General features: G+C 50.2%; 1 protein-coding gene across 1 annotated transcript in view; it reads right to left on the bottom strand.

Moving 5' to 3' along the window:
• LOC129694371 (pyruvate carboxylase, mitochondrial-like) overlaps positions 1 to 26,185 on the bottom strand; it is a 538,031-nt gene that overhangs the window by 80,903 nt on the left and 430,943 nt on the right. The window contains exon 12 of the mRNA XM_055631071.1: positions 24,552 to 24,641. Coding sequence (XP_055487046.1) covers positions 24,552 to 24,641 — 90 coding nt within the window. The remainder of the gene's footprint in view (positions 1 to 24,551; positions 24,642 to 26,185) is intronic.

Below are 26,185 nucleotides of genomic sequence, written 5' to 3'. Positions count from 1 at the left end.
GTACAGATCGACAAGGACAAGGACAAACAGACTTAAAAACAATTTTTACCCCACTGCTATAAAGGCACTAAATGTAGCCGCCAAGGAACGCAGGGGCGATACATACTAAGGGACTGTGGTACACTGTGAAATCGACAGAAGGATGGAGGGTTGGGTGTTTATGCGTGCTATTTTCATGATATTTATTTTAGTTGTTTATCTTTTATTAATATTTTACCTTGTATGTATCGTTAGCTTTTAGAAATGTTCGAATGGTGCACTGACTGGCTGACATTTTTTAATTTTGTTGTACATGGTTCATGTTACAATGACAATAAAGAAAAGGTTCTATATTCTATTCAACATGACACTTTTTCAAACTCTCCTAAACTCTTCTAAGCTCGCCGCAAGTGGGACAGCCCCTTTAACGAATAGTGGAAGGCCTGGATAGAGTGGACTTGGACGGGATAGAAACATAGAAAATAGGTGCAGGAGTAGGCCATTCGGCCCTTCGAGCCTGCACCGCCATTCAATATGATCATGGCTGATCATCCAACTCAGTATCCCGTACCTGCCTTCTCTCCACTAGTTGTTTCCACTAGTGGGAGAGTCTAGGACCAGAGGCCACAGCCTCAGAATAAAAGGACGACCTTTAGAAAGGAGATGTGGAGGAATCTCTTTAGCCAGAGGGTGGTGAATCTGTGGGATTCATTGCCACAGACAGCTATGGAGGCCAAGTCAGTGGATATTTTTAAGATAGGTTTGTAGGTTAAGGGCCATGAGCATGCGACCTGCATGCGGCGAGCGTGACCAAACCGGAAGCGGGGGCCGCGCGGAGGTCGAGTGAGTGACGTGAAGTTCGAGCGAAGTCCGCGGGAAGTTCGCGCGTGACGTACGGTGTCAAGACGCTGCGTACGGCGTCAAGGTGGCTGGCCGTTGCCGTGCGGAATTTTTGAACACGGTCAGTTTTTCGGAACTCCACGCAATGTTGGGACCGGCTCCGCACAACTCCGGCGATCGAAGTGGGACCGGTCCCCGCGAGGCCGTACGGCTCAAGCGACCATGTTAGGTCGCGCTTGCCGCATGGAGTCGCATGCTCGTGGGACAGGCCCTTTAATTGACCGGTAAAATAATAAAATAGTGTGTGGGATAGTGCAGGTGATCGCTGGTCGGCGCGGGCACGGTGGCCCGAAGGTCCTGTTTCCGCGCTGTATCTCGAACGCTTCTAAAGCATTGTTGCATTGCCGTGTCATTGCGTTAATGGGCCTTATAAGCTGCAGGAAGGAAGAATTTTATTATTCTGCAGCCTGGACACATGACAATTAAAGACTGTGGACTCTCACAACAGAACCGTGGCTGATAAAACAGGTTCATCCAATTTCAAGGCTGAACCAATAATAGACTGACTACAAGGCCATGAAAGTGAGGTTATATTATTGTCAATGATATTGTCATAAAATCTCCCTCCTCATGTATGCAGTCAATGTTTAAACCACAGTTCAATTACAAAATATAGCAATGTTACAAAATTTTGAGATTTAAAAAATCAAGTCTGCAATTTATCCCATCAGATAACGCATAACAATAAGTTTAATTTGACACCTAATTCACTTTCATATCTCAAGTAATAAAAAAGTTATGGCCATTTTCATACTCGGAAATTAGCATCTTGTTCCCTATTGATTTTCTATGGACATAACAAAAAAGCTGTGATCATGGACAGTCAAAAGCCCATAACCTTCTTAAAAATTAAGAGAACTGAATTAAATTTTCAGTTATCATAGATTGAAGCATTCTGAAACAAATATAAAATAATCTTACTTGGATGACCTGAAATTAAAGCATATAATTAGCTAATTACCCAATTGTAGCTAATTTCAAACTTCAATTACTAGATCTAAACATCTATCCATTTCTTAATAAATGATTAACATTTTTAAATAGCCTAAGTGTCCAAATAATATTCACAAATAATTCACAATAAAACATGATTTTAAAATCTCATTTACATCAATTTATAGGCCAAATGGAAGGAATTTAGTGTTCAATTGCTGTAAATTAAAGTCCATTTTAAATCGGCTTTCTAGTGGGTTCCTGTGAACGCGCTGGTTTAGAACGTTCACATTGCGCTGGATTTGTGCCCTCAAATGCCCAGAAAAACACTGCGGGATATAAAGAGCCCAAAATGAGCTACTCGCTATAGAAAACTTTATATACAGGGATCTTAAGAAGCCCCTTTTAATGTAAAAATAAGGTACATACCTTTAATTGTTTGCTTTATAAAACCCTGGGGCTGTGAGAGGTCGCGGGTTTAGAGAGTGATTTTTAAACTACTATAATTATTTTACAAGGCCATAAAAACTAATAATACCTTTTGCGACGGGGTCTTTCAGCGATTTTCCGTTAATGATTTACTAGGCTGAACATTTTCGATTGCAACAGCCTAGTAAAAATCGCGTTTTAAACCCGCCCCCTCTAAACAGCGCCAAAATCGCGCACATGGGGTGGGGCAGACTCTCATCGAAGATTCAGGTAGGTTTTGTAACATACCTACTATATAGTGGTGATAAAGAGTAATATCACCACGGGCGGAGTGTTAGAGTTGCTGCCCCACAGCACCAGAGACCTGGGTTCCATCCTGACTACGGGCGCTTGTCTGTACGCCGTTTGCACGTTCTACCCGTGACCCACGTGGCTTTACTCCGGGTGCTCCGGTTCCCTCCCGCATTCCAAAGACGCGCAGGTTTGGCGGTGAATTGGCTTCGGTAAAAATTGTAAATCGTCCCCAGAGTGTGCGTGGGATAGCGCTAGTGTACGGGGACTGCCGCTCGGCGCGGATTTGGCGGCGGGCCGGAGGGGGGCTGTTTCCCGCACGCTGTAGCTCCGAAGTCGAAAGTTTTGGTTTAGTTTAGAGATACAACGCGGTCCGCGGAAACAGGCCCTTCGGCCCACCGTGTCCGCGCCGACCAGCGATCCCCGCACACTAACACCACCAGGGACAATTTACTTTCATGCCAAGTCAATTAACCTACAAACCTGCACGTCTTTGGATTGTGGGAGGAAACCGGAGCACCCGGGCAGGTCACGAGGAGAACGTGCAAACTCCGCACAGCCAGCACCCGTAGTCGGGATCGAACCGGGGTCTCTGGCGCTGTGAGGCAGTGACTCTACCACTGCGCCACCGTGCTGCCCTAAAAATCTCACTATCCCGCTTTCTTCCCGATCCTTCAAGTAATTCTCCTGGACAGGTTATTGATTAAATATTGATCCCTTCGGTAAACTGCTGTGATAATGTTCTCTCTGGTTATTGGCTCATCTTGAGGTCAATTGGTTGTCTTTAGTTCCCAGTGGAAATCATTCGATATTTATCTTATCTGTTGCTTTTACAGCTTTCATCCGCTCTGCTCCGAGACTCGAGGGGCCTGAGCTACAGGGAGCGGTTGAGCAGGCTGGGACTCTAATCCTTGGAGCGCAGGAGGATGAGGGGCGATCTTACGAAATCATGAGAGGAATAGATCGGGGAAGTCTCTTGCCCAGAGTCGGGGAATCGAGGACCAGAGGACACAGTGTCTGAGCATGCGCTGAACCGCAAGTCCTTGTAGCTCCGAGTCTTGTTTAGTGTTTGCGAGTGTGTTTTGTGCGTTGGTTGTTGTTGTTGTGTAGTATTTTACAGTGTGTGTGTGTGTGTGGAGTCGTGTATCGGAGGGACAAACTCCTTATGCGGTGACGGGCAGCTTACGGAATAAAACACCCTATTCCGTCTGAGCTGAAGAAGCAGTTCCGTGGTTGCCGTGCCGATGCCAGGCTTCGGGCCTGGAGGTGGGGATACAAGCCATCGATCCTCATGGGGAACGTCGACTCATTCCCTAACAAGTACAATACAATACCGTCTATTTGGCATTTGAACCTCACATGAAGTTCAAACGAAATTTGGTTTCTGCAGTCATACAAACAAGAAAAAGAACCAAGACACACACACAACACAATCCACACAAACATCCATCACAGCGAATCTCCTCCGCACTGTGATGGAAGGCAAAGTCTTGTCTCTCCCCTGCTCTCCATTCTTCTCCCGATGTCAAAGTCAAAGCCCCCAGCGGGCGCTACCAAGACCCGCGGCCACTTTAAGCCGTGCCAGGCGATGTAAGGCCCCGCTCCGGGTCACTCTCAACCCCACAATTCGGGCGGGAGAAGTCGCCATTGACAATGCCCCGCAAAGCGGTCCCGCGAGCTCCCAGTGTCTCCATCCACCGGAGTCGGGTCGCAGCAGCGCGCCACCGCAGCTCTCCACGCTCTGAAGCCGGCCAGCTCCACGGTGGTAGGTCCGCAGCTCCGCCGGCTCCGTGACTTGAGCCCCCAGGTTGTTCCGGCTGGAGGCCGCTCCACGGCTCCAGGCCCCAACGACAACGGAGACCCGACAGGGAAAAGGTCGGGTCCCCGTACAGGGAAGAGATTTAAACGTTTCCCCCACCCTCCCCCCCCCCACACATACACAGTCAAAAACCAGACAGACAGACTGCAGAGGCCGCTGTGAAGTCGGTCGCTCCGCCCACCGCCCACAAGCGTGAGTAGCTGGAGGCCCTCATGAAGAAGCAGCGGGTCTACCGTGAGCGCAGTCGGATGTGTTTGACCGAGACGTGGCTGACAGACAACATCCTGCGTGGATCTCCCCGGCTTCACTACTGTAGGAGCGGATAGAGGCCGGAAGGCGAGTGGGAAGAACAAAGGTGGTGGACTTGCTCTGCTGGTGAACAATAGATGGTCTGATCCAAGTCAAGTCAAGTTGTCACATTTATTTATACAGCACATTTAAAAAACAACTCTTGTTGGCCAAAGTGTTATTTGTTATAAGAATAGCACAACAAAAACCGACTACATATGTATATACATGTAGCCCTCACTCAGAGGACGTCAGGAAAGGCTTGGAAATATAGATAAGTCTTTAGGTAGACAAAAATGCTGGAGAAAGTCAGCGGCTGCAGCAGCATCTATGGAGCGAAGGAAATAGGCGACGTTTCGGGCCAAAACCCTTCTTCAGACTGATGGGGGGTGGGGGGGAGAAAGAAGGAAAAAGGGAGGAGGAGGAGCCCGAGGGTGGGGGGATGGGAGGAGACAGCTCGAGGGTTAAGGAAGGGGAGGAGACAGCAAGGGCTAGCAAAATTGGGAGAATTCAACGTTCATGCCATCAGGACGCAAGCTACCCAGGAGGAATATGAGGTGCTGTTCCTCCAATTTCCGGTGTTGCTCACTCTGGCTATGGAGGAGACCCAGGACAGAGAGGTCAGATTGGGAATGGGAGGGGGAGTTGAAGTGCTGAGCCACCGGGATGTCAGGTACGTTATTGCGGACTGAGCGGAGGTGTTCGGCGAAACGATCGCCCAACCTCCGCTTAGTCTCCCCGATGTAAATCAGCTGACACCTAGAGCAGCGGATGCAGTAGATGAGGTTGGAAGAGATAAGTCTTTAGTCTTGACTTAAAGGAGTCGATGGAGGGGGCGGTTCTGATGGGGAAGGGGGGATGCTGTTCCACAGTCTAGGGGCTGCAACCGCAAAGGCGCGGTCAGTCGCCCCTGAGTTTATGCCTAGACCGCGGGATATTCAGCAGCCCCAAGTCGGACGATCTGAGGGGCCTGGAGGTGGAGTGGTGGGTGAGAAGGCTTTTTATGTAGGAGGGGGCAAGCCCATTGAGGGCTTTGTAGACATAGAGGAGGGTCTTGAAGTTTATACGGAACCGCACAGGGGGCCAGTGGAGAGAGGCCAGGACCGGGGTGATGTGGTCCCTTTTTCGGGTGCCCGTCAGGGGTTTTGGACCAGTTGCAGGCGGGACAGGGGAGATTGGCTGATGCCAGTGTAAAGGGAGTTGCAGTAATCTAGGCGGGAGGAGATGAATGTGTGGATGATCTTTTCCAGGTCACATAACTGTGAAAGATAAGATCTGTGGTGGGGATATTGAGCTCCTAACGTTTGGATTGAGATCTTATTATGAACCGAGGGAGTTCTCCCACATCGCCGCCATTATTGTTTACATTCCTCCTTGACCGGAGCCTGGAGTCACGTGTGACATCACCAAAGAGGCTGTTGCGAGATTACAGACCCGACACCCGGACGTACTCATTGCCTTATCAGGGGACTTCAATCATGTGAACATCCTGAGGACATTAGAAAAGACTGGTCTGCCCCAACAGCTGCTGACTACCTTCTACCGCTGCACCACAAAGAGCATATTAACGTATGGCATCTCTGTGTGGTATCTCAGCTGCACGGAGGCGGAGAGGAGAGCTCTTCAGCGCGTCGTCCACAGAGCGCAGAGGATTATGGGACACCGCTACCAGCCTTGGACGGCATCTACCACACACGGTGCCTCAGGAAGGCCGTCAGCATCCACATAGACTCCTCACACCCTTGTAACGGAACTGTTCGAACTACTTCCCTCCGGCAGACGTTACAAGGCCTTCTACGCCCGAACCTCCAGACTCAGGAACAGCTTCATTCCCAGAGCTATAGCGGCTCTGAACTGGCCCTGCTGAGTGCCCCCCACCCCCCCTGGACTGTCTCCCTCGGATGGTCACGTCCCCAACACATCTGCCCTTTAGTCTGTTTGAACTGTTTTGACTGTTTTAATGTTCTTTTTACAATCCATGTTCTCGGGGTATCAATATCTAAATCTAAATCTTATTAGTTATTTAAGTTATGACATCGGATGGAAGCTGCATACCAAATCTCGTTGCACTTATGTCCAATGGCAATAAAATATATTCTTATTATCATTAGCCCCCACATGTCAGGCTTCTCTCACTATGTTCTGGCGGCAGCCATGGCAGCAGCGCGTCAGCCTTTCAATTTTATTTTTTATTTTTAGTATGTTTTAAAGTGTGTATTTAGTGGGGTTTTTGTGTTTTGTGTGGGGGGTGGTGTGGGGGGGGGTGAGGGGGAAACCGCTTTGTCGCCTCCTCCATGGAGAGGCGACTTTTTCCAGGTCGCCTCCCCCGTGGCCTACCATCAAGGATCGGCGAGGTCTTTCCCGGAGACGTGCCCGGGGCTTCAGCGGCGGGCGCAGCGTGGACTCGGTGTGGAGCGGGTGAGCCCTCGCTGGGGCTCGCTGGAGGGGAGCGCTCCGTTTCGCTGGCCCAGGGCAGCCGGCAGCCTGAAGTCGCAGCCTGAAGCCGCGCGCGGTCTGCAGAGCTCCAGCTGGTGCGGCATCTACAGCCCGGGATCCCTCGTGGGGGACCCTGGGGAAGAAGAAGCCGCCATTGCCGGCCCGCGGATAACTTCTACCGCGGACCCAGCGTGGACTTGCCATCACCCCTGGAGGGGAGCTTCGACCACCGGCCCTGCAGTCTACGGTGCTTCTGGCTGCGGCGGGGACTTTAAATCTCAACCGCCGGCCTGCGGCCTACACAATCTTGAAGCCGCGGTCTCCGGTGAGGAAAGATCGATCCTGGACTGGACTCTGGACTCTGGTCTTGTCCACGGGGGGGGGGGGGGGAATGGGGGGAAATGGAGGAGGACGGCCAAAATTTTTTGTGCCTTCCACCACAGTGATGAATGCTGTGGTGGATGTTTATGTTACATGTTGTGTCCTGTTTATGCATTTTATTATTTTGTTAACCCATCTTTATGCTTTGTATGGAACTGATTTTTAAATTATGTAAAGCACTTTGGGGTCAATGAAAATTGACTATAAATGTGCTATATAAATAAACTTATTATTATTATTATTATTATTATTATTATTATTATTATTATTATTATTATTATTATTATTATTATTATTATGTTGACTGTCCAACAAGGCACAATAAGACTCTGGACTTGTGCTATGTCAATGTCAAGGAGGCCTATAGTGTCTTAGCCTTTCCACCGCTTGGCAAATCAGATCACAACCTGGTTTACCTAAGGCGTTCTTACAAACCCTGTGTTCCTAGACAGCCTACATCCACCCGGTCTTTTGGAAAGTGGACAACAGAGGCCAGTGAATGACTGAAGGCCTGCTTTCAATGCACACAGACTGGGACGTACTGATGGGGCCACAGGAATTCAACAGCAGTATGGACATCCTTAGACTCAGCCACTGTTGAATCCATCTTGCTACTTCACCATTAATACCCAACAGTTGAACCTTCATAACCAACCTTCCACGAGGAACCTTGTCAAAGGCCTTACTAAAGTCCATATATACAACATCCACTGCTTTACCCTCATCAATTTCCCTAGTAACCTCTTCAAAAAATTCAAGAAGATTAGTCAAACATGACCTTCCAGGCACAAATCCATGTTGACTGTTCCTAATCTGACCCTGTTTATCCAGATGCTTATATATATTATCTCTAAGTATCTTTTCCATTAATTTGCCCACCACTGAAGTCAAACTAACAGGTCTATAATTGCTAGGTTTACTCTTAGGACCCTTTTTAAACAATGGAACAACATGCGCAGTACGCCAATCCTCGGGGATTATTCCCGTTTCTAATGACATTTGAAATATTTCTGTCATAGCCCCGGCTATTTCTACACTAACTTCCATCAATGTCCTAGGGAATATCCTGTCAGGACCTGGAGACTTATCCACTTTCATATTTTTCAAAAGTGTCAGTACTTCTTTTACTTTGAAACTCATAGTATCCATAGCTACTCTACTAGTTTCCCTTACCTCACATAATTCAATATCCTTCTTCTTGGTGAATACCGAAGAAAAGAAATTGTTCAATATCTCCCCCATCTCTTTTGGCTCTGCAGATAGCTGTCCACTCTGACTCTCTAATGGACCAATTTTATCCCTCGTTATCCTTTTGCTATTAATATAGCTGTAGAAACCCTTTGGATTTACTTTCACCTTACTTGCCAAAGCAAACTCATATCTTCTTTTAGCTTTTCTAATTTCTTTATTAAGATTCTTTTTACATTCCTTATACTCCTCAAGCACTTCATTTACTCCATGCTGCCTATAATTATTGTAGATCTCTCTCTTTTTCCAAACAAGTGTCCAATTTCCCTTGAAAACCAGGGCTTTTTCCAATTTTTACTGTTTCCTTTCAACCGAACAGGAACATAAAGATTCTGTACTCTTAACATTTCCCCTTTAAATGTCCTCCATTTCTCTTCTACATCTTTCCCATAAAACAAAATGTCCCAGTTCACTCCTTTTAAATCATTTCGCATCTCATCAAAGTTAGCCATTCTCCAATCAAAAATCTCAACCCTGGGTCCAGTTCTGACCCTCTCCATAATTATATTGAAACTAATAGTATTGTGATCACTGGACCCGAAGTGCTCCCCAACGCATACCTCTGCCACCTGTCCCGTCTCATTTCCTAACAGGAGGTCCAGCACTGCCCCTTCTCTAGTAGGTACTTCTATGTATTGCTGCAAAATACTATCCTGCACACATTTTACAAACTCCAACCCATCCAGCCCATTTACAAATGTGTTTCCCAGTCTATGTGTGGAAAGTTGAAATCTCCCACAATCACTACCTTGTGCTTACTACTAATATCTGCTATCTCCTTACTGTTGTCTGCTGGGGTAACAACATCACTGCTAAAAACAGCAAGAAGCTGGACAAGCTGGTGAAAAGATCTAGCTCAATGCTGGGGGGAGGAGAGTGGACTCTGTGGTGGATGAGGAGCAAGGTGCGGGTCATCCTTGACAACTCCGGGCACCCCCTCCATGAAACTCCATGAGGGTCAGAGGAGCAGACGGAACAACAAGGGGCTCCTCTCCCTGAGCTGTAGAACAGAGCGGCTCAGGACATTGGTTCTTTTATGGTTCGGGAATTGTGGTTATAATTATGGTTCGGGAATTGCTCTGCCAAGGACAAGAAGGCTCTGCAGAGAGTAGTGCGTTCGGCCGAACGCACTATGGGAACTTCACTCACCCCCCTGCAGGAACTATACAACAGGAGGTGCAACTCCAGAGCAAACAAAATCATGAGAGACCCCTTCCACCCCTGCAACGGACTGTTCCAGCCGCTACGTTCAGGCAAACGCCTCCGTTGCCATGCGGTGAGAACGGAGAGGTTGAGAAGGAGTTTCTTCCCAGAGGCAATTCGGACTGTAAACGCCTTTCTCACCAGGGACTAACTCTACTGAACGTTTTTCCTTCTATTATTTATTATGTAAAATAATATGTGTGTTATGATTGTGTTTATAATTTGTTTGGATGTTTTGTTGTTCCGCGAGCATTGCCACTTTCATTTCACTGCACATCTCGTATGTGTATGTGACAAATAAACTTGACTTGACTTGACTTGACATCCTTCACCCCTGCAGCCATTAGATTGCATAATACTGACCGCTAGGCTGTAAGGGGGTGCTTTTAGAGGGAGAAGGGAGGGAGGGAGGGAGGGGGGAGAGAGGGAAGGGGGGAGAGAGGGAGGGGGAGAGAGAGGGAAGGAGAGTGAGAGGGAGGGAAGAGAGAGGGAGGGAGGGGGGGGAGAGAGGGAAGGGGGGGGAGAGAGGGGGGGGAGAGGAGGGGGGGGAGGGAGGAGAGAGGGGGAGGGGGGGGGAGGGAGAGAGGGAGGGGGGGAGAGAGGGAGGGGGGAGAGAGGGAGGGGGGAGGGAGGGAGGGGGAGAGAGCGGGAGAGGGAGAGAGAGGGAGGGGGAGAGAGGGGGGGAGGGAGGGGAGAGAGAGGGAGGGAGAGAGGGGGAGGGAGGAGGGGGGGGGGGGGGAGGGGGGGGGGGGGGAGGGAGAGGGGGGGGGAGGGAGGGAGGGGGGGGGGGGGGAGGGAGGGAGGGGGAGGCTGCAGAGAGAGAGGGGAGAGAGAGGGAGGGGGCAGAGAGGGAGGGGAGCGATAGGGAGAGGCAGATAGGGAAGACAGAGAGGGAGGAGAGAGGGAGAGGAGAGAGGAGGGAGAAGAGAGGGACGGGGCAGAGAGGGAGGGGGAAGAGAGGGAGGGGGGGAGAGGGAGAGAGGGAGGGAGGAGAGGGGTATGGATGGGAGGAGCGAAGGGTTGGGGGTGGGGGGAAGAAGGGAAGGAGAGTGTCTTTATTTGGTCTTTTTTTGGTAATATTTGGTCTTTTTAAGTATTTATTGCTTTCAGGTATAGTGCATATTGTATTTTATGTAATGCTTGTCTGCTTTCGTTCTGAATGCATGGGTTTGTTGGTTGTTGGCTTTTGATAATCTGAATTTCCCTGAGGGGATCAATAACGTATTTATTATTATTATTATTATTATTATTATTATTATTATTATTATTATTATTATTATTATTATAGGTTTAAGGTGAAGGGGAAAAGATTTAATAGGAATCTGAGGGGTAACTTTTTCACACAAAGGGCGGTGGGTGTATGGAACGAGCTGCCGGAGGAGGTAGTTGAGGCTGGGACCATCCCAATGTTTAAGAAACAGTTGGACAGGTACATGGATAGGACAGGTTTGGAGGGATAAGGGCCAAACGCGGGCAGGTGGGACTATTGTAGGTGGGACATGTTGGGCCGAAGGGCCTGTTTCCGCGCTGTAACACTCTATGACCAAGGGGCAGGAGATGCTGGAGTTTATACGATGACACATTGAGTGTTTCACGTGTAGGAAGGAACTGCAGATGCTGGTTTAAAACGAAGATAAGGCACAAAATGCTGGAGTAACTCAGCGGGACGTGGGTCATGGGCAGGACGTACGCAGTGAATGGTAAAGATCTGGCAAGTGTTTAGTTTAGTTTAGTTTAGTGATACAACACGGAAACAGGCCCTTCGGCCCACCGGGTCCGTGCCGACCAGCGATCCCCGCACACTAAAGGGCCTGTCCCGCTTTCACCACCTAATTCACAACCTTTTTCACTCGTGGACATTTTTCACCAGGCTAGAAAAAACGCCCCGGGCCTACTTGATGCCACGAGTACCTACGACCAATGATCCTATAGCGAAGCAAGATAGACCACTCCTGCTAAATGCAATGGGCTGACGTGTAGTACGCAACGAACTGACTGAGGCACTCAACACTTCTGGGTCTTATAGTCCCTCCAGAAGGGGTGTGGCCTTCAGGAAAAGGAATCTCAACATTTTCTAAACACTAATAACTCTTTTATTTTTCATCGATGAGAAATATCCTCGTGTCCAGTGCAGCGGAGCCCCTTTGCGCCAGCCCCTTTGCCCTGCTTTCACACCTTACACTTCCTTATCTCCGTGTCTCCCACTTCCCTGACTCTCAGTCTGTGGAAGGGTTTCGACCCTTAAAACGTCACCCATCCCTTCTCTCCGGCGATGCCGCCTGCCCCGCTGAGTTACTCCAGCCTGTTTGTGTCTATCTTCGGTTTAAACCAGCATCTGGAGTTCTTTCCCACACGTCCTCTTAAGTCATTCCGGATTTATGACATTCTTCCTGTTGCTTCTTCCGTGATTTTGGCAGGCAAAAAAAAGCTTCCCTGAAAGCTGTTTATCGGCTGGGAAAAGGGTGGGAGAAAGTCTCATTTGAGAGGGAGAGAGACTTTGCTATTGAGGGAGCCCAGCGCAGGTTCACCAGGTTAATTCCCGGGATGGCGGGACTGGCATATGATGAAAGAATGGGTCGACTGGGCTTGTATTCACTGGAATTTAGAGGGGATCGTACAGAACCATGTAACATTCTTAAGGGATTGGACAGGCTAGATGCAGGAAAAATGTTCCCCATGTGGGGGGAGTCCAGAACCAGGGGTCACACAGTTTAAGAATAAGGGGTTGGCCATTTACTACTGAGATGAGGAAACATGTTTTCACCCAGAGAGGAGGCCGTGGAGGCCGATTCACTGGATGTTGTCAAGAGAGTTAAGGGCCTGTCATAACATAGAAACATAGAAATTAGGTGCAGGAGTAGGCCATTCGGCCCTTCGAGCCTGCACCGCCATTCAATATGATCATGGCTGATCATCCAACTCAGTATCCTGTATCTGCCTTCTCTCCATACCCCCTGATCCCCTTAGCCACAAGGGCCACATCTAACTCCCTCTTAAATATAGCCAATGAACTGGCCTCAACTACCCTCTGTGGCAGAGATGCTGCCTGTCCAGCTGTTATCCCAGTTTTTTTGTGTCTATCTTCGGTTTAAATCAGCATCTGCAGTTCCTTCCTACACATTTCATCTGCAGTTCACAGAAAATAGGTGCAGGAGTACCTTCGAGCCTGCAGCGCCATTCAATATGATCATGGCTGATTATCCCCAATCAGTACCCCGTTCCTGCTTTCTCCCCCATATCCCTCGATTCCGTTAGCCCCAAGAGCTAAATCTAACTCTCTCTTGAAAACATCCAGTGAATCGGCCTCCACTGCCTTCTGTGGCAGAGAATTCCACAGATTCACAACTCTCTGGGTGAAAAGGTTTTTCCTCATCTCAGTCCGACATGGCCGACCCCTTATTTTTAAACTGTGTGTGACCCCTGGTTCTGGACTCCCCCAACATGGGGAACGTTTTTCATGCATCTAGCCTATCCAACCCCTTAAGAATTTTATATGTTTCTATAAGAATATAAAGAAGGACAGTAAAAGCTTCTTTAGGTATGTTAAGGGAAAAAGATTAGTAAAGACAAATGTGGGTAACATTATTAAACAGGTGACATTATTATGGGCAACAAGGAAATGGCAGAAGAGTTGAACAGGTACTTTGGTTCTGTCTTCACTAAGGAAGACACAAACAGTCTTCCAGATGTACTGGAGGACAGAGGATCTAGGGAGACAGAGGAACTGAAAGAAATTTGCATTAGGCGAGAAATAGTATTGGGTAGACTGATTGGACTGAAGGTTGATAAATCTCCAGGGCCTGATGGTCGGCATCCCAGGGTCCTCAAGGAGGTGGCTCTAGAATTCGTGGACGCATTGGTGATCATTTTCCAATGTTCTATAGATTCAGGATCAGTTCCTGTGGATTGGAGGGTAGCTAATGTGATCCCACTTTTCAAGAAAGGCGGGAGAGAGAAAACAGGGAATTATAGACCAGTTAGCCTGACATCGGTGGTGGGGAAGATGCTGGAGTCAATTATTAAAGAAGTAATAATAGGGCATTTGGATAGCAGTAAAAGGATTAGTCCAAGTCAGCATGGGTTTATGAAAGGGAAATCCTGTTTGTCTAATCTTCTGGAATTTTTTAAGGATGTTACAAGTAAAATGGATGAAGGAGAGCCAGTGGATGTACTGTATTGGACTTTCAGAAAGCCTTTGATAAGGCCCCACACAGGAGATTAGTGGGCAAAATTAGAGCACATGGTATTGGGAGTAGGGTGTTGACATGGATAGAGAATTGGTTGGCAGACAGGAAACAAAGAGTAGGAAGAAACTGGCCCCTGTCAGAATGGCAGGCGGTGGTGAGTGGAGTGCCGCAAGGCTCGGTGCTGGGACCGCAACTATTTACAAGATATATTAATGATTTAGATGATGGGATTAAAAGTAACACTAGCAAATTTGCAGATGACACAAAACTTGGTGGCAGTGTGAACTGTGAAGAGGATGCTAGGAGGTTGCAGGGTGACTTGGACAGGTTGAGTGAGTGGGCAGATGCGTGGCAGATGCAGTATAATGTGGATAAATGTGAGCTTATCCACTTTGGCAGCAAGAACAAGGCAGATTATTATCTCAATGGTGTCACATTAGGAAAAAGGGAAGTGCAACGAGACCTGGGTGTCCTTGCACACCAGCCACTGAAAGTAAACATGCAGGTACAGCAGGCAGTGAAGAATGTTAATGGCATGTTGGCCTTCATAACAAGAGGATTTGAGTACAGGAGTAAAGAGGTCCTTCCGCAGTTGTACAGGGCTCTGGTGAGACCACATCTGGAGTATTGTGTACAGTTTTGGCCTCCTAATTTGAGGAAGGACATCCATGTGATTGAGGCAGTGCAGCGTAGGTTCACGAGGTTAATCCCCGGGATGACGGGACTGTCATATGTGGAAAGATTGGAAAGACTAGGCTTGTATTAACTGGAGTTTAGAAGGACAAGGGGAAATCTTATAGAAACGTATAAAATTATAAAAGGACTGGACAAGCTAGATGCAGGAAAAATGTTCCCAATGCTGGGAGAGTCCAGAACGAGGGGCCACACAGTCTTAGAAAAAGGGGTCGTCCATTTAAAACTGAGATCAGGAAAAACATTTTCACCCAGAGAATTGTGAATTTGCGGAATTCTCTGCCACAGAGGGCAGCGGAGGCCAAGTCACTGGATGGATTTAAGAGAGAGTTAGATAGAGCTCTAGGGGCTAGTGGAGTCAAGGGATAATGGGAGAAGGCAGGCACGGGTTACTGATTGTGGATGATCAGCCATGATCACCATGAATGGCGGTGCTGGCTCGAAGGGCCGAATGGCCTCCTCCTGCACCTATTTCCTCTGTTTCTGTGTTTCTATCCTTCCTGCACTTACTTGACCTGTTTTGTATTCTTTACCCAGAGTGAAGGAGAGTATTGCATCTTGTCAATCAGTTCCAACCCTAACCTGCTAACTTCTTTGATATCGTTGAGTCCGAGAGTTGTACAGCACGGAAGCAGGCCCTTCGGCAACTCTGAAGAAGGGCCCCGACTCGAGATGCAACCTATTCCTCTTTCTCCAGAGATGCTGCCCGTCCCGCTGAGTGACTCCAACACTTTGTGTCCAGCTCAGATTTCTATTGAATCTTTCGATGATTCCTCCCGCACTCCAAAGACGTACAGGTTTATAGGTTAATTGGCTTGGCGTAAATGTAAATTGTCCCTAGTGTGTGTGTGTATAGTGCTAGTGTACAGGGATCGCTGGTCGGCACAGACTCGGTGGGCCGAAGGGCCTGTTTCCGCGCTGTATCTCTAAATAAACGAAATCCGTGCTCTTTGTTCGATCCTGCTGTCCTGCTCACAGGAACTGCAGATGCTGGTCTAAACCAAAGATAAGACACAAAATGCTGGAGGAACTCAGCAGGACAGGCAGCATCTCTGGAGAGAAGGAATGGGTGACGTTTCGGGTCGAGACCCTTCTTCAGTCAGGAGTAACTCAGCGGGTCAGGCAGCATCTCTGGAGAAAAAGGAATAGGTGATATCTCGGGTCGACACCTAATTTGAGGAAGGACATTCTTGCTATTGAGGGAGTGCAGCGTAGGTTTACAAGGTTAATTCCCGGGATGGCGGGACTGTCATATGCTGAGAGAATGGAGCAGCTGGGCTTGTACACTCCGGAGTTTAGAAAGATGAGAGGGGATCTTATTGAAATATATAAGATTATTAAGGGTTTGGACATGCTAGAGGCAGGAAACATGTTCCCGATGTTGGGGGAGTCCAGAACCAGGGGCCACACAGTTTAAGAATAAGGGGTAAGCCATTTAGAAAGGAGACGAGGAAACACTTTTTCTCACAGAGAGTGGTGAGTCTGTGGAATTCTCTGCCTCAGAGGGCGGTGGAGGCCAGTTCTCTGGATGCTTTCAAGAGAGAGCTGGATAGGGCTCTTAAAGATAGCGGAGTCAGGGGATATGGGGAAAAGGCAGGAACGGGGTACTGATTGGGGATGATCGGTCATGATCACATTGAATGGCGGTGCTGGCTCGAAGGGCCAAATGGCCTACTATATAACCATATAACCATATAACAATTACAGCACGGAAACAGGCCATCTCGGCCCTACAAGTCCGTCCGAACAATTTTTTTTTCCCTTAGTCCCACCTGCCTGACTAAGGGGAAATTTTTTTTCCCCTTAGTCCTACTCCTGCACCTATTGTCTATAAGACACAAAATGCTGGAGTAACCCAGCGGGTCAGGCAGCATCTCTGGAGAAAAACTAATGGGTGACGTCTCGGATCCGAAGAAGGGTCTCCACCCGAAACGTCACCCATTCCTTCTCTTCGGAGATGCTGCCTGCCCCGCTGGGTTACTCCAGAATTTTGTGTCTATGTGTGTTTGCCAGCTCTTGTGAGTGTACATGGGACTTAGTTTGGTTGTCGTCAAGGGCATTTTATGGAGATATGACAACGTTTTACTTTCAAAGCATGCCCGTAAGAGTATAATTACATCTCCATTCTTTACTCGATTAATCCTTTTTTCTTGTTCCATTGATTTTACGCTGGTTGCTGGCAGCTTCCAATGCATTCAGTAATGAGAATTAAGGATTAAGCCGACTTAATACCAGATAGGGAGCCAGGCTGCAAGCGGGGCCATGAAAGGGATTTCTGCTATTAACTGGCTGGGAAAGAAAGCTTCCATTCAAAGTCGGCACACTGGTAAATCTTCATCATCTTCCACTTGTGTTTCTTCAATGGGATCCACAATGAGAACCAGCTCCTTTTTTTTGAATAGAGTACAGTCACTCTACGCTTTGCAACACCGTGACGCAGCGGGTATTGTCGCGGCCTTGCGGCGCCAGGGTTCGATCCCGACCGCGGGACTTTGTACGAAGGTGGACACAAAACGCTGGAGTAACTCAGTGGGTTCGCCAGCAACTCTGGAGAGGAGGAATGGGCGACGTTTCGGGTCGTGACCCTTCTTCGGACTGATAGAAACATAGAAACATAGACAATAGGGGACTCACGGAAACCTTGGGTGGGGCGCAAGGTGACCAGAGGTTTCCATACATAGAAACTTGGAACATAGACAATAGGTGCAGGAGTAGGCCATTTGGCCCTTCGAGCCTGCACCGCCATTCAATATGATCATGGCTGATCATCCGACTCAGTATCCCATCCCTGCCTTCTCTCCATACCCCCTGATCCCTTTAGCCACAAGGGCCACATCTAACTCCCTCTTAAATATAGCCAATGAACTGTGTGGCCTCAACTACTTTCTGTGGCAGAGAATTCCACAGATTCACCACTCTCTGTGTGAAAAATGTTTTTCATATCTCGGTCCTAAAAGATTTCCCCCTTATCCTTAAACTGTGTGACCCCTTGTTCTGGACTTCCCCAACATCGGGAACAATCTTCCTGCATCTAGCCTGTCCAACCCCTTAAGTATTTTGTAAGATTCAATAAGATCCCCCCTCAATCTCCTAAATTCTAGCGAGTACAAGCCGAGGCTATCCAGTCTTTCTTCATATGAAAGTCCTGACATCCCAGGAATCAGTCTGGTGAGTCTGGTGATGTCTGGGGAGTGGGCGGCACAGAGATAAAATGTAGTCGGAGACAGTAAAGGGACCTGTCCCACTTGGGTGACCGAATCCGCGAGTTCTGATTTAAGACGAAGGCAGGCGCAGAATTGGAAATGTGGAATACTTTTGCTTGGGAGGTGGTTGGTGGCTCCAAATGAAAACTAAGATCCGTGCAAAATCTTTCCCCCAGATGCTAGACTTCGGCGAAAATTGGATTAAGTTCGTCATTTGTGAGGCAACTTCAGTCAGTTATTCTGGGGGAGGGGAGGGGGGAGGAGACAACAAGCTGGAGTAACTCAGCGGGGTAGGCCGTAACTCTGGAGAGAAGGAATGGGCTGAGACCCCACTCTTCGAAATGAGCTGGCAAGAACATGAGGGGAGGGGAGGGAGGGACGGAGAGAGAGGAGGAGGAGATAGAAACATAGAAACATAGACAAAAGGTGCAGGAGTTGCCATTCGGCCCTTCGAGCCAGCACCGCCATTCAATGTGATCATGGCTGATCATCCACAATCATTATCCCATTCCTGCCCTCTCCCCATATCCCCTGATTCCGCTAGGCCCTAGAGCTCTATCTAACTTCATTCATTTTCTTTTGGAGATACAGCACAGAAACAGGCCCTTCGGCCCACCTAGTCCTCGCCAACCAGCGATCCCCGCACACTAACACTATCCTAGGCACACCAGGGACAATTTACAATCTTTGCCGAGGCCAATTAATCTGCAAACCTGGAGTGCGGGAGGAAACTCTTAAAGGATTGGACAGGCTAGATGCTGGGGAAATGTTCCCCATGTTGGGGGAGTCCAGAACCAGGGGTCACACACAGTTTAATAATAAGGGGTCGGCCATTTTGGACGAGATGAAGAAAAACTTTTTCACCCAGAGAGTTGTGAATCTGTGGAATTCTCTGCCACAGAAGGCAGTGGAGGCCGATTCGATGGATGTTTTCAAGAGAGAGTTAGATTTAGCTCTTAGGGCTAATGGAATCAAGGGATATGGGGAGAAAGCAGGAACGGGGTACTGATTTTGGATGATCAGCCATGATCATATTGAATGGCGGTGCTGGCTGGAAGGGCCGAATGGCCTACTCCTGCACCAATTTTACTATGTTTCTACATTTCATAAGTTCATGAGTGACTGGAGCAGAATTAGGCCATTCGGCCCATCAAAGTCTACTCCGCCATTAAGTCATGGTGGGCGACAGAGGTTATGTGGAGGGGGCAGGAGAATGGGGTTGGGAGGGAGAGACAGATCAGCCATGATTGAATGATGGTCAACTTGATGGGCCGAATGGCCTAATTCTATCCTATCCCTTATGACCATAAGACTTTATGGCTGATCTATCTCCCCCACCTAACACCATTTTCCTGCCAAGAACATCCAATGGGTGTTATGTACGCAGGGACAGCACCCAATTCTATTTCATACAATCCAGCGATCCCCGCACGCTAATACTATCCCACACACACTAGGGACAATTTTACATTCACACCAAGCCAATTAACCAACAAACCTGTACACCTTTGGAGTGTGGGAGGAAAGCAAAGATCTTGGAGTGTCACGGGAAGGACGTGCAAACTCCGCACAGAGAGCACCCGTAGTCCGAATCGAACCTGGGCCTCTGGCGCTGCGAGGCAGCAGTACTACCCGCTGCGCCTCCATCCAGCGACAGACACTGCCCCGAGGCAGGTGAATGTGAGGAATTCATTGCCACAGGCGATGGTGGAGGCCAAATCATTGGGTATATTTAAAGTGGCGATTGACAGAATCTCGATTAGTGCGGGCATCAGAGGTTATGGGGAGAAGGCAGGAGAATGGGGCTGAGAGGGAGAGGTAGATCGGCCATGATTGACTCGATGGGCCGAATGGCCTAATTCTGCTCCTATGACTTAGTTTAGTTTAGAGATACAGTGCAGAAAAACAGGCCCTTCAGCCCACCGAGTCCGTGCCGACCAGCGATCCCCGCACATTAGGGCTACCCTGCACACACTAGGGCCAATTTACATTTACACCAAGCCAATTAACCTACAAACCTGCACGTCTGTGGAGTGTGGGAGGAAACTGAAGATCTCGGAGAAAACCCACGCAGGTCACGGGGAGACGGTAAAACTCCGTACAGACAGCGCCCGTAGTCGGGATGGAACCCGGGTCTCTGGCGCCGTGAGGCAGCAACTCTACCGCTGCGCCACCGCTCCGTCCAGGGGTCACGGGGTCACCCGAACGTGCGGTCGTCCGACGTGGTTTCCCAGAAGTGATAGGAGCAGGATTGAGGCCATTCGGCCCATCAAGTCTTCTCCGCCATTCAATCATGGCTGATCTATCTTTCCCTCCTAACTCCCCATACAGACCGCGCCCGTAGTCAGGATGGAACCCGTGTCTCCGGCGCTGTGAGGCAGCAACTCCACCGCTATCCACCGTGCCGCCATTATCGCTAAACCAATTATACTCTTTCCGTATTGCCACCATTTCCCGCCAGATTCTACCCCTCATTGCAAACCGAAGATCTCGGAGAAAATCCACGGGGAGAAGGTACAAACTCCGTACAGACAGCGCCCGTAGCCGGGATCGAACCCGGGACTCCGGCGCTGTCAAGCGCTGTAAGGCAGCAGCTCCACCCGCCGCGCCACCGCGAGTTTGGTTGAGAGATACAGCGCGGAAACAGGCCCCACCGTGCCGAGCCTATCTTCGAATGATTGCAGCAACGTGTTTGATCAGCCTCTGTCTGTAATTTTTAATTGGCGAGGTTTTATCGCCAAGGGCGGCAATAAAAGCAGTTGAGGGAAGCAGGCGGCTTTGGAGAATGTACGGCCGACACATGCAGAAGCTCCCAAACAAATCGCTATTATTATTAGTGTTCTGATCCACGGCCCTCCTGGGACCCTGCAGGGTAAGCGGAAATTGGTTGCACCAGATCTTCAAATGGCATTAACCCCTGCGATTTAGGGAACTTGCTAATCAGATTCCAGTCACTTCATGCCTGGATTAGAGAAAGCATCAACTGTTCACCCAGGCAATGAACTGCAGGCTTCAGGGGCTGGAGAAATTCAATGCAGTGTTAAGGGCGGGTTTAGTTCACTAGTGGTGGACGGTCACGGTGGCGCAGCGGGTAGAGTCCGTGCCCGTCTGCCAGGCAGGGCCGGAGACCCCGGTTCGATCCCGACACGGGTGCTTGCCTGTACCGAGTTTAGAAACATAGAAACATAGAAATTAGGTGCAGGAGTAGGCCATTCGGCCCTTCGAACCTGCACCATTCGCCATTCAATATGATCATGGCTGATCATCCAACTCAGTATCCTGTACCTGCCTTCTCTCCATACCCCCTGATCCCTTTAGCCACAAGGGCCACATCTAACTCCCTCTTAAATATAGCCAGTGAACTGTGTGGCCTCGACTACCTTCTGTGGCAGAGAATTCCACAGATTCACCACTCTCTGTGTGAAAAATGTTTGTACGGTTGTATGTTTCAATCGGTGAATCTGTGGAATTCTCTGTCACAGAAGGTAGTTGAGGCCAGTTCATTGGCTATATTTAAGAGGGAGTTAGATGTGGCCCCTGTGGCTAATGGGATCAGGGGGTATGGAGAGAAGGCAGGAACGGGGTACTGATTGTGGATGATCAGCCATGATCACATTGAATGACGGTGCTGGCTCGAAGGGCCAAATGGCCTAATCCTGCACCTATTGTCTATTGAAACTGGAGCACTCGGAGAAAACCCACGCGGGTCACGGGGAGAACATGCAAACTCCATACAGACAGCACCCGTGTTTGGGATGGAAAGCGAGTCATCGGCTCTGTGAGGCTGCACCACCGTGCCACACTATACACTGAATGTCAATAAAATATCATGGAATCATTGAATTGTATTACAAAAAAAAGATAATTAATGCTGTCAAAAATATTAATTGAATAAGGGAGATACTTTAAGCAGCTTCTAGATTGTCTATCCTCGACAGCCACCGACTGCCCCATCAATAGTGTCGATGCACAGAGTCTCTTGCCCAGAGGAGGGGGTCGAGGGCCAGAGGAGGGGGATTGAGGGCCAGAGGAGGGGAACGTGGACCAGAGGAGGGGGTTCAGGACCAGAGGAGGGGGATCGAGGACCAGAGGAGGGGGATCGAGGGCCAGAGGAGGGGGATCGAGGGCCAGAGGAGGGGGATCGAGGACCAGAGGAGGGGGATAGTGGACCAGAGGAGGGGGGTCGAGGACCAGAGGAGGGGGATCGAGGGCCAGAGGAGGGGATCGAGGGCCAGAGGAGGGGGTCAAGGGCCAGAGGAGGGGGATCGAGGGCCAGAGGAGGGGGGTCGAGGGCCAGAGGAGGGGGATCGAGGGCCAGAGGAGGGGGATCGAGGGCCAGAGGAGGGGGGTCGAGGACCAGAGGAGGGGGGTCGAGGACCAGAGGAGGGGGATCGAGGACCAGAGGAGGGGGATAGTGGACCAGAGGAGGGGGGTCGAGGACCAGAGGAGGGGGGTCGAGGACCAGAGGAGGGGATCGAGGGCCAGAGGAGGGGATCGAGGGCCAGAGGAGGGGATCGAGGACCAGAGGAGGGGATTGAGGACCAGAGGAGGGGGTCGAGGGCCAGAGGAGCGGATCGAGGACCAGAGGAGGGGATCGAGGGCCAGAGGAGGGGGATCGAGGACCAGAGGAGGGGGATCGAGGGCCAGAGGAGGGGGATCGAGGGCCAGAGGAGGGGATCGAGGGCCAGAGGAGGGGGATCGAGGGCCAGAGGAGGGGGATCGAGGGCCAGAGGAGGGGGATCGAGGACCAGAGGAGGGGGATCGTGGACCAGAGGAGGGGAATCAAGGACCAGAGGAGGGGGATCGAGGGCCAGAGGAGGGGGGTCAAGGACAGAGAGGAGGGGGATCGAGGACCAGAGGAGGGGGATCGTGGACCAGAGGAGGGGAATCAAGGACCAGAGGAGGGGGATCGAGGGCCAGAGGAGGGGGGTCAAGGACCAGAGGAGGGGGATCGAGGACCAGAGGAGGGGGATCGTGGACCAGAGGAGGGGAATCAAGGACCAGAGGAGGGGGATCAAGGACCAGAGGAGGGGATCGAGGACCAGAGGAGGGGGTCAAGGGCCAGAGGAGGGGATAGAGGGCCAGAGGAGGGGGGGGTCGAGGACCAGAGGAGGGGATAGAGGACCAGAGGAGGGGGGTCGAGGACCAGAGGAGGGGGATCGAGGGCCAGAGGAGGGGATCGTGGACCAGAGGAGGGGGGTCGTGGACCAGAGGAGTGGATCGAGGGCCAGAGGAGGGGGATCGTGGACCAGAGGAGGGGATCGAGGGCCAGAGGAGGGGGATCGTGGACCAGAGGAGGGGATCGAGGGCCAGGGGGAGGGGATCGTGGACCAGAGGAGGGGGATCGTGGACCAGAGGAGTGGATCGATGACCAGAGGAGCGGATCGAGGGCCAGAGGAGGGGGATGAGGACCAGAGGACATAGGTTTAGGGTGAAGGGGAAAAGATTTAATAGGAATCTGAGGGGTGACTTTTTCACACAAAGTGTGGTGGGCGGATGGAACGAGCTGCCGGAGGAGGTGGTTTTTTATTTAGAGATACAGCGCGGTTAAACACCGGGTCCGTGTCGACCAGCGCTCCCCGCACGTTAACACTAACCCCGACACACACTGGGGATAATTTACATTTACACCAAGCCCATTAACCTACAAATACGTGGAATTTTGGAGGAAACTGAGGATCTCGGAGGAAACCCGCGCAGGTCTCGGAGAGAGTGTGCAAACTCCGCGCTGGCAGGATCGGACCCGGGTCTCAGGCGCCCATAGACGTAGGGAACGTATGGACTTCTGAACGTTGGAACAGCAGTCCAAAATCTGGCCACGCGCCTGAGTTAAGGGGAGAAGGCAGGAGAATGGGGTTAGGAGGGAGAGATAGATCAGCCGTGATCGAATGGCGGAGTGGACTTGATGGGCCGAATGGCCTCATTCTGCTCCTATCACTTATGACCTCATGCGGTTAGGACCTGATGTGTTGCTGATACCGTTTTGGCCCCTTGGACCAGCTTGTTTCAGCTGGTGCTTCCGGAATATTCCATCCACGGGCTGTTCTGCGTGATGTTCACGTGCGCGGGGGAGTGGGTCACGCTGGGGCTGAACATTCCGCTGCTCTTCTACCATCTATGGAGGTGAGTCCGTGTTGGCGTCGGTCGGCAATCTCGGGTCCGCCGTGGGGCGGGCGTGGTGGGCGTGGCGTGGCGTGGGGCGGGCGTGGTGGGCGTGGCGTGGCAGCGGGTGGAGCTGCTGCCTCACGACGGCCGTCGATCCCAGGACCACCAGCTCTTGTCCGTACGGAGTTTGTACCTTCTCCCATCGTGAGGGGTCAGGGGTCACGGGGAGAAGGCAGGAGAATGGGGTTAGGAGGGAGAGATAGATCAGCCATGATCGAGTGGCGGAGTAGGCTTGAAGGCCGAGTTTATGAACTTGTGAACATATGTACGTATGACTCTTTGTCGCCACCAGACCCGGAGAACAAGTTGGGAGCTTGGGAATGCTCGGCAAGAAAACGGGACAGGTTGAAAGTGAAGAAATAACCTCCACAGTAGAGTGGATAACCAGGCACTTACCGACAGGAACCTGCGGAACGATGGCGTCTATGGTGGTGGGTTTCGCCTTGACTGGGATCGGGGTCACTGGCCCGTTAACCATCACATGACCTGGAATAAAAGGCGGCAGCAATGATTACAAGTGACAGCAGCGGGATTAGGCCACTCGGCCCCCAGCAAGTCTACTCCCCCATTCAACCATGCCTGAACATTGACTTCTCCAATTTCAGGTAGTCCCTGCTTTCTCCCTCCTTCCCCTCCCCTCCCCAGCTCTCCCACTGTCTCCGACTCTTCCTCTCTTCTTCCCGCCCCTCCCCCCCAATCCAGCCCCACATCAGTCTGAAGAAGGGTCTCGACCAAAAAGGTCACCTGTTCCTTTGCTCCATAGATGCTGGCTGCCTCATCCGCTGAGTTCCTCCAGCATTTTTGTCAACCTCTCCCTCCAAACCCCATTCTCCTGCCTTCCCCCCTGCACCCCCGTACTGATCATTCCTTCTCTCCAGAGGTGCTGCCTGTCCCGCGGAGTTACTCCAGCATTTTGTGTCTATCTTCGGTTGAAACCAACGCCTGCAGTTCCTTCCTCCGACACAAGACTCTATCTATCTCTGCCTTTGAAAATATCCACTGACTTGGCCTCCACTGACATGGGCGGAAATCTTGGGGGGAACGGGGGGTGGGCTGTTCCACCCTATGTTTTGAGGGGTGGGGACAATCCCCCCCTTGTTTTGTTATGGTTTCCTCTTGTTATGAAGGCCAACATTCCATTAGCTTTCTTCACTGCCCGCTGTACCTGCACGCCAACTTTCAGTGGCTGGTGAACAAGGACACCCAGGTCTCGCTGCACCTCCCCCTTACCTAACCTAACTCCATTGAGATAATAATCTGCCCCCTTGTTTTTGCCGCCAAAGTGGATAACCTCACATTGATCTATATTATACTGCATCTGCCACGCATCTGCCCACTCACACAACCTGTCCAGGCCACCCTGCAACCTCCTGACATCCTCTTCACAGTTCACACTGCCACCCAGCTTAGTGTCATCCGCAAACTTGCTAGTGTTGCTGCTAATTTCTTCTTCCAAATCATTAATATATGTGGTAAACAGTTGCGGCCCCAACACCGAGCCTTGCGGCACTCCACTCGCCACTGCCTGCCATTCTGAAAAGGACCCGTTCACTCCTACTCTTTGCTTCCGGTCTGCCAACCAATTTTCTATCCACAATACCATGTGCTCTAATTTTAGTCACCAGTCTCCCGTGCGGGACCTTATCAAAGGCTTTCTGAAAGTCTAGATACACTATATCCACTGATCTATCTCCCCGTCCTTCCCCCATTCTCCCCGTAACCCCGGACACCCGCACTGATCAAGAATCTTATCAATCTCCGCCTTAAAAACAGTCACTGACGTGGCCTACAAATAATTCCACAGATTCACCACCCTCAGGCTGAAGAAATTCCTCCTCAACTCCATTCCAAGGGGGATATTTCTCCTGATACTTCCACCGATTTCTCTGCTCATTGCCTCTAATGGGCTGCGCTGCTCCACTATAATTAATAACTCGGAACCAAGTATCACATTAAGAAATTTACAGAGCGCCAAACTATGAAATGAATCATTAGTAAAGGAAATGTTGAAGAAGGAACTGCAGATGCTG

The sequence above is a fragment of the Leucoraja erinacea genome, unplaced genomic scaffold (genome assembly GCF_028641065.1).
Source record: "Leucoraja erinacea ecotype New England unplaced genomic scaffold, Leri_hhj_1 Leri_63S, whole genome shotgun sequence".
In the NCBI taxonomy this organism is placed as follows: Eukaryota; Metazoa; Chordata; class Chondrichthyes; order Rajiformes; family Rajidae; genus Leucoraja; species Leucoraja erinaceus.
Note: the sequence above shows the minus strand (reverse complement) of the source record. Positions and strands in the feature narration are given on the sequence as shown.